The sequence below is a fragment of the Gregarina niphandrodes genome (genome assembly GCF_000223845.1).
Source record: "Gregarina niphandrodes unplaced genomic scaffold scaffold00017, whole genome shotgun sequence".
Lineage (NCBI taxonomy): Eukaryota > Apicomplexa > Conoidasida > Eugregarinorida > Gregarinidae > Gregarina > Gregarina niphandrodes.
In genome coordinates this window covers 720-8,749 of record NW_011645786.1, presented here as the reverse complement: position 1 = coordinate 8,749, position 8,030 = coordinate 720, and the positions used below count along the sequence as shown (strand labels likewise).

The window sequence follows — 8,030 nt, the reverse complement described above, 5'->3', positions numbered from 1 at the left end:
GCTCTACCGTGCCACTGGCGATGGCCTACGCGCACTACTTCCGTGCGTTGCTCGACGTCTGTGAAGACATCGCCACCGACCTGCCCCCCAACTGCAGCGTGGAGCAGCTTCAAAGCGCCGTGGACACACGCGTCGTAGCCGCCGCGGTCGAGAGCGCAGAGCCCTGCCGCCAAATCCTGGCCGAATTCCAAAAGAAAACCAGCTTGCCCACCGAGCACTATGGGCTCCTCAAAATGCAGGAGCTCGCCAGAATAGCGGCAGGCACCGGCCTTGGCAAACTCACGCCCACCACCCATCTTACAACCTTGGCCTACAAAACACTCCTCGACCAAAACGTCATCTCCAAGGACGAATTCCTCGCCTGGATCAAAGCCACCACCGACGAGGCAGAACACAGGGCTGAGACCCTCTCCAGAGTCATCCCCATCGCCAAAAAGCTTACTCAGCAATCCGATGGCTCCGAAGCGGAGCCGTCCGATGAAGAGGACGATTCCGACGACGAGGACTAACTCAACAAGAGGGTCGAGTCCCCCCCTAACGGAGCAGAAGGTTCCTTATACAAAAAATGCGCTCTCTGAAAATAAGAACACCCGTGTGTGCTTGCTCTCGCGTATTGTTTTACGGGACATTTTTATCGCGGAAGCTCTTCTCCCTTGTAATTTTACCATGGGATCTCCTCTCCCTTGTAATCGATGAATATGCCACTCTTCTTGTTCGTCTCGATCACGTTGATAATGCCCTTCGCGGACGTTCCCACGTCAATCAGGCCCTTGGGACCACCCATGTCGGTCCGGACCCAGCCGGGGTGTTGCAGAATGACCATGAGCTCGGGGAACTCGAAGCTGATAGACTTGACCTCGGCGTTTAAGGCAGCTTTGGTAGATCGATAAAAGTAGTGACTTCCGCTAGTATTGTCGCTGATGGAGCCCATTTTGCTGGTGAGGAAGACCAGCTTTTTCGTGTTGCTCTTGAGTAGATTGGGTATAAATAGCTGGGCGAGGCGGAGAGGAGCGACAACGTTTACGTGCAGGCCTTGTTGAAAAGTGGCATAGTCTTGGAGCGTCAAGTTGGCCAGCTTGGGGGAGGGTGGGTATACTCCGGCGTTGTTGACGACGACGTCGAGCGGACGGTCGCCGATGGCCTTCTTGAGCTCGTCAATTGCAGCTAGGTCCGAAAGGTCGCACTTGTACACAGTCACGTTCTCGTGCTTGGTCAACTCCGTAGGCGCCTCCTTCCTCATGACAGCCAGAACCTGGCAACCCTTCTGGGCGTACTGGAGACACAGCTCCAACCCGATGCCTCGGTTCGCGCCCGTCACTAACACCACTGGAGAAGACATATCACCAAAATTTTACTAATCTAGCTATGCATAATACGGGCCGTCTGTCTGGGCCCGTATGCCCCTGCCTTGCCCTGTGTCTCAGCAACCCGCCCGCCCCAGACAGTCTCACCACCACCGACACAGTCAGTCTCATGACCAACCGAGGCAGCCTCACGACCAACCGAGGCAGTCTCACGACCAACCGAGGCAGCTTTGCGACCTAACGACAGTCAGACGCCGAATACAACGCCCCGTCGGCTGCTGTCGACGGGTTCCGACTTGGACACGTGCGACCGCCGTCTTTCGAGTACGACTTTGACGGCATGGTGGTCGCTGAGCGTGACGAGCAGGGGGGCCTTTTTGTTTGTTGCTGGGTCCGAGCTGGCGGTAAAGCACTTGGCGAAGCATTTGGTGAAGGGGGCGCAAATGCACTTCTTCAGCCACTTGGAGTAGACCAGCACACGGGGCTGATCGAACAAGATCACGCCGTAGCTGCAGTCGAAGTCCGCCAAGCCTCCGGCCAGTTCCTTCGGCGGCAGAAATAAGTGGTCGCATCGCAGTCCATGGCAACTGGCATGCGGACCTAACATGTTGAGAGGGTTCCGGGGGTCCCAGGTCCAACCCAGCCCGTCGTCTCCGTCAGCCTTTACTGCAGACTTCAAACTCCGTGCCTTTTCCAACATGCGAACCATGGATTCCCGAGTTGACGACAACCGCTCTATACATGAAAATGGTATCCGATGTGGAGTCTACGCACCGTGCGGGTGTGTGTGTGTCACCCAGAGCGTGTGTGCGTGTGCGTACTGAGGTTACGTTTCATGAAGCCGAGGGAGGGTGTACTGAATCCGGCTTCGCTGCAGGGCGGGATGGGTGAGTGGTCGGGGTCTTCTCTGAGGGGTGGTGCGCTGGGTCCGATTTCGAAGGAGGTGGCAGAGGTGGTGAGGTGGGGTAATTGGTAGGTGGGTGGACGTCTGGCAGCGGCGAATGCATCTTGCCATCCTTGTTCAATTAAGTGTTCATAGGAGGAAGGGCAGACGGAGGGTCCGGCATTAAAGTCGCCAACAATAAGGGGAATGTGTCCAAGAAGGGAGGCTTGTTGCGCCAAGGCGACAATCTGTATCATTTCTTGGAGACGGATGTCATCGAGGGATCGGGATTCTGGGTCGACGGTGCCGGAGACCATGTGTACGTTGAGGACTCGTAGTGTGCCGAGGTTGGGTACGGCGATGGTGCATGCGAGGATGCCTTTAGACCCAAAGACACTCTCAGCGAGTGTTATGCGGTGGAAGGGATAGAACGCGGAGTCTAAGACAGGGAACTTGCTAAGAGTTAACAGGCCATTATGGAGCGCCAGTACCCCACCCGACGTACAACGTCCACTGTACGGGTACACCCAACCTAAACTGTCGGTAATGTAACATGCATGCCGGTTATCATACACCTCTTGCAAACATAGTACATCTCCATCACAACCACGCAACGCCAATGGTATCTTCCGCAAACGCCGATTCGTAAATGGCGGGTTCTTGTACCAACTCACTCCTAATAATTTGAACTGCAACAGGCCCGCATTAAATGTTACCAGACTCAAACGATCTATGCCACCCGCCATCTCCTGGGCACCGACGACGGCGCTATTATCCATACACGAAATAATGGCACCAGCACATGTGCCAACACCAGGCCAATAATTTAACGGGCTGTTGAACCCACCACGAAACGAAGGTACTACAACCGATGGGGTCGAATGGTTCAGTAAGGCGGGCACCCGGCGGGCACCCGGCTCTGGTTAGACGCAACCAAGACGCAACTAAGATGTGACGGCTGAGGACGGACAAGCTGCCAGGACAAGCTGCCAGGACAGCTAGCTGTCTCTGTTCGGTCCGGCCGGGTGGAATAAAGTGCGGCTGTCGCGGTTTAAATTTGTAATTCGAGGGGCGGTATGAAGGCGATATTTAGTTCCCAGGCGAACGGGGTGGTGGCGGTAGTGTTGAGTGCTTTTACGATGCCGGCGAAGGGTGTTTTAACGGAAGAAGACGTAGTACGTGGCGCACGTGTGTGTAAAGCGGAGATGGAACGATCGTGGCCGAGTTGGTTGCAGCGGAAGATGGCGAACCGCAAATCGCTACGGCCATTTACGTGGTCGGTACACCCAGGTGCAGGAGCGGAGAGGGATGCGGACAAGGACGCCGTTGCCCTAGTCACACTTGTGCACGTACTCTCCGGCGAAGTTCGAAAACGGTCGCCGCGCGCTGCCGCCATCCGGGCACGCTTGCGTCATGCACAAGAACAACTCTATACACGAATCGCTGACAAGCTTAACGAACGCTGCGAGGCACTCCAAACCGGCACCGACGCCCTTTCCGCCTGCTGCCGACGACTCACACTACTTGCCATCAAAGATACACTCGCGTTTGAAACCGCTTTCCAGACGAAAGTGGGAATTGAGAAAGGGACCAAGATGGAGAAGGGTATCAAGACAGAAGCCGAAAGGGCGGTGCAGCAGTTCAGGATGCACTACATGGACGTGGCGCGACAGGTGGAGAAGTTGCTCGGGCTACTGCCTGCGAGCAAGTTCGAACTTCTACCGGCGCTCGTGGACAAGTGTCTGGGCAATGCGTTGGTTCTTAATTTGGAGCGCGAGCAGGGATGTCCGATTTTGAAAAGCGTAGCCCGGTATCTGTTCCTGCGCCTTTTTGACATTTCAGTTGCAGCGGCGCGCCATGGAATTTGCACGGTCTTGCAACTCAAGCGTCGCCAGGATTTCGAAGACGTAGTCGACTACGTGCGCCACATGACCGTGCTTGGGCAACCGGTTGTGGATGAAGATGAGGCTGAGCAGGATGAAATGTTACAAGAGCCCAGCCGACTCGACCGGCTTAGAGCCTTCGGCCGCAGGGCCAGTCTGGACCTGCTGGGCCGAAGGCCGAGCCTGACCCGCATGGTCAACTTGGGCCGCAAGGCCAGTTTGGACCACTCGGGTCTCGCTCATCTAAACGCCAATGGTCGCAAGAACAGCCTGGGGTTGACTGAGCGCAGGGGCAGTTTGGGTCTGCGCAAGGGAAGTGTGGGGCTGAGCAGCCTGGGTCTCGGGCTTGGTCGTAATTTTGGTTTCGGCCGCGAAGACAGCGACTGTCAGGAGAGTCTGGACTCGGCATTGCGGGCGTACGCGGCCGAGCAGCGGCAGGCACGTAACGAGTTAGTCAACCTCTACCGAGGCGTATGTGGGGTTGCTGGCACATTGCTCTCTGACGACCAGCTCGCCCAGCTGCCCTATTACCTCACGCAGACAGACATCGACCGGCTCACCGCTGGTGAAGTCCTGGACACGCAAGAAGTCGGATTTCCCAACCCTCGTGTAGCCGACCTGGCAGAGGTCTGGAATGAACGTCTCGTATCTGACCTCTACCCTTGGCTTAATAGACTCGCCCAGTACAAGATCGGCCCTATCACCGCTAAGGACGGAGAACTCAAAAAACCAAAGACGGTGGAAGCAAAGACTCCAAAACCCCTCAAGATGTCGGAATTCAATCCGAAGAGAGAGGTGTACCACAACCCGTTCGTCAGTAGTGAGCCCACCGAGTGGCAAGAGAGTAGATCCGAACGAAGCTTGGTCTTGCGGAATGAGGAAGGTGATCTCTGTTTGCCCTCGGCCACTAGACTCGAAGCGGCCCATGAACCCACTCATGAACCCGCCGAGAGAACTACCGGCAAGACCACAAGTGCGGGAACAATACCGGTCTCGGGTGCTGTACCTCCAGGGACGGCTTCCGTATCCGGCCCCGAAACTTCGACGGACCTGGACCGGCGGCACACGTTCCACTCGTTACGGCGACTACCAAATGCGGCGACCCGGCGTTTGGCCCGAGAGCGTTCATCGTTGGGAGCGTCCGTTCGTCGCCAAGTGAATGCTAAGGCCGCCGGGCTTTCACTCATACGCCGCATCATGGGCCAATCGCCCGTCCGCACACCCGTGCTACAACCCGTCGGATGCCGGGAAGAAATTGACCCGCGGTTCGTCGGACTCCGTGGTCGTGTCCGCTTCGCCGACCTCACAGGCCACTCCGACTGCTGGGCCAATCTTCTCTACCGCACACCGAAATATAAGGGCGGCACCCTACGTTCAGTCGAACCCTTGTGAATGAAAGCTCCCCCCCCCCTCTCATCGATGAGGCCGTGTTGCCCTCCTGATCGATGAGGCCGTGTTGCCCTCCTGATCGATGAGGCCGTGTTGCCCTCCTCATCGATGAGGCCATGTGTGCAGCATCCCAAATAGCCAGTTTTTCGCCCTTTGGCCCAGTAACGGTGGTAAAAAAAAACTCGAAAATTTTGGAAGAACGTTTCGGACTTTTTTGTGCTAACAAGGTTAACAAACAGGTGGTTCAAGAAGCTGAGTGAGTAGTGAGTGTTTGAGAAGAGCCCTAGTTTAAAAAGGTAGTCAATTGCATCGAGAGATTGACCTGCCAGTTGAGACGAAAGGAAGGTATAGTGAGAGATTTAGTGTTCGATGAAGACGATAACGAGTACGAGTGAAGTAGCAGGTATGGACGCGGCGTTAGTGGCCGCGTTTTGTGTAACGGCGAAGGGTATGTTGCCGCAGAGTGTACTCCAACGAGCGACATTACGTTGGAAGTCGTTATTGGTTGAGCGTGGAGTGGTTGATCCTCGTTTGTTGGGGTCGTTGCGTTTAGTGAATGACTCTAAGCCGCGTCCGGCGTCTGCGAATGACGACAGTGCGTTGTTGAAGTTCTTTAATTTGTTGGAAGGCGAGTTATTGAAGTTCAATGATGAGAGGAACGCCAAGGAGTTAGCGAGGCATCAAGCGGCCAATGAAGGTCGGACCAAGGGTACGGCAGGTAACAGGTTATTAGGTTGTATGCTGGAGGCGAAGAACCAGATTCGACAAACTGCGGATTGTGGGGCTAAGTGGAGTAAATTAGAGCAGTCGACGGGTCGTCTTATGAATAATGTCAAGTTGTTGTCACAAGACGCTGTCAGCAATGCGAATACGCCACATGGGGCCTCCCGCACACTACTGGCAAACGTTATGGGTAGTTTTAAGTCCGTGGTTAATCAGGTTCAGGACTTACTGATGTTCATGCCGCTTGATTATTTCAATGCCATTCCACATATCGTCGACTGTTTCCTTGGAGACGCTTTTATTCTCGAACTCGACCGACAACAGGAGTATCCCCTCCTAAAGTCCGTGATCGGCTTCCTGTTCAAGGAACTATTTAGCATCGAGACCGATGATGGCTGCGACGCGGCGACCAGTCTTTCTACCTCTAGCAACCTGCGGGTAGTTCTAACTCTCAAATCCCCGGATCACTTCGACCGTATGATGATCTACGTGCAAAAGATGCTCAGTCTCGCCGACCAGGACAACGAAAAGGGTCAGGAGGATCTGAAACGCGTCAAGAACTTGATCAATGACATCAACCGTCTGAAACGAAGTTCCCATGTCGGTCGCTACAGTAGCGTTGGTAGTAATTTAGCTGGTAGCCGTACCAACTTGGGTGGTAGTAGAGGTAACTTGGGCGGTAGTCGTAAGGATCTCGCGAAAGAGCGTGGCAGTCGTAAAGATCTGGGAAGTTTGATGGACATGGTGGGAGACTTGGCGACCGCAGAGGAGGAACTGCGTACCTTTTTGTGCGAGTTGGGTCGTAAGGAGGCTCTGAACATGTTCCGTTGTGTGACAGCATTGGCGGAAGAGTTGTTTGACGAAAAGACGCTGGCGTCCATGCCTTTCTACCTGACATCGAGCAACCTAGACGCGTTGGCGAACGGCGAAAAGCTGGACACAACCAAAGTCGGGATCGTGCCAGAGGATTACTTCTCAATACCAGGTGCCATGCAGGACAATAGTAGTGCCGCATCGTGGCAACACTTCATGGCTCTGGAATTGGAACCATGGCTGAAGCAAGTGGCAGGTGCGGCTCCGCGATTCACGCTAAATTTACTTGAGCCGAGTCCGGGCCTGCCAGCACCGCAGGTACGTATGCCGGGTGTGCCGGGGTACCGGAACCCTTTCATGGATATGGAACGAGTGATGTGGAACGTTCAGGACGGGTTGTTGCGCAATGAAAATGGAGAGTACTGTCTTTACACCCCAAACGACATCGTACAAACCCGCGGACCAAAGGAGCATCCCTTGACCGAAGCAGATGGCTGGGTTGACGGACAGCTTGCAAAGTCCTCCATGGACCGACCCATTCATCCCAGCTATATCGCCTCATGTCGCCGTGTCAACTTCCCACAACTCACTCATCAAACCGACTGCTGGAACGACCTCCTCTATCGCAGCCAACCACATGCCGTCACCTACGAAACCAACATCAGTTCACGACCCGGCCACATCGTTATCAAACACCGGCAAGTCCGCGGCGATCCCCCTCGCAACAAGTCCGGGAAAAATATCAAGTCCCATCTCGGGAACCACTGGCAACAAAACTATAGGCGGTAAGAAAAATACAACGGCCGACGGCGGTAAGAAAAATACAACGGCCGACGCCGGAACCACTACGGGCATTTCCGGACTCGCGCGTGCATCAAGTGTACGTGTGCCCAGCACGCGCCCGCCCAGCATCACGCCACGCCCACTACGCCGCTCCGGCAGCGCCCAGACCGCTTCAAGGACCCCCAGCGAACCAGCCGGGGCTCGCTCCGTCGCTCGCGCCGGTTCTGGTTCCGCTCCACACGCGACTGCGCG

General features: G+C 55.4%; 5 protein-coding genes across 5 annotated transcripts; 3 read left to right on the top strand and 2 right to left on the bottom strand.

The window, feature by feature from the left end:
- Positions 1-20: 20 nt before the first annotated feature.
- On the top strand, positions 21-509 carry GNI_088180 (hypothetical protein; the record flags this gene model as incomplete). The annotated part of the gene is made up of 1 exon (XM_011132431.1): positions 21-509. One exon carries the CDS (start codon positions 21-23, stop codon positions 507-509), a length of 489 nt encoding a protein of 162 aa, XP_011130733.1.
- A 152-nt stretch (positions 510-661) lies between these two features.
- Positions 662-1,339, bottom strand: GNI_088170 (short-chain dehydrogenase/reductase; the record flags this gene model as incomplete). The annotated part of the gene is made up of 1 exon (XM_011132430.1): positions 662-1,339. One exon carries the CDS (start codon positions 1,337-1,339, stop codon positions 662-664), a length of 678 nt encoding a protein of 225 aa, XP_011130732.1.
- Positions 1,340-2,096: 757 nt separating this feature from the next.
- On the bottom strand, positions 2,097-2,966 carry GNI_088160 (endonuclease/exonuclease/phosphatase domain protein; the record flags this gene model as incomplete). The annotated part of the gene is made up of 1 exon (XM_011132429.1): positions 2,097-2,966. One exon carries the CDS (start codon positions 2,964-2,966, stop codon positions 2,097-2,099), a length of 870 nt encoding a protein of 289 aa, XP_011130731.1.
- Positions 2,967-3,263: 297 nt separating this feature from the next.
- Positions 3,264-5,462, top strand: GNI_088150 (hypothetical protein; the record flags this gene model as incomplete). Its single annotated transcript, XM_011132428.1, has 1 exon — positions 3,264-5,462. One exon carries the CDS (start codon positions 3,264-3,266, stop codon positions 5,460-5,462), a length of 2,199 nt encoding a protein of 732 aa, XP_011130730.1.
- Positions 5,463-5,828: 366 nt separating this feature from the next.
- GNI_088140 (hypothetical protein) lies at positions 5,829-7,784 on the top strand (the record flags this gene model as incomplete). The annotated part of the gene is made up of 1 exon (XM_011132427.1): positions 5,829-7,784. The coding sequence occupies one exon, from the start codon at positions 5,829-5,831 to the stop codon at positions 7,782-7,784; it is 1,956 nt and encodes a 651-aa protein (XP_011130729.1).
- Between the last annotated feature and the right edge of the window lie 246 nt (positions 7,785-8,030).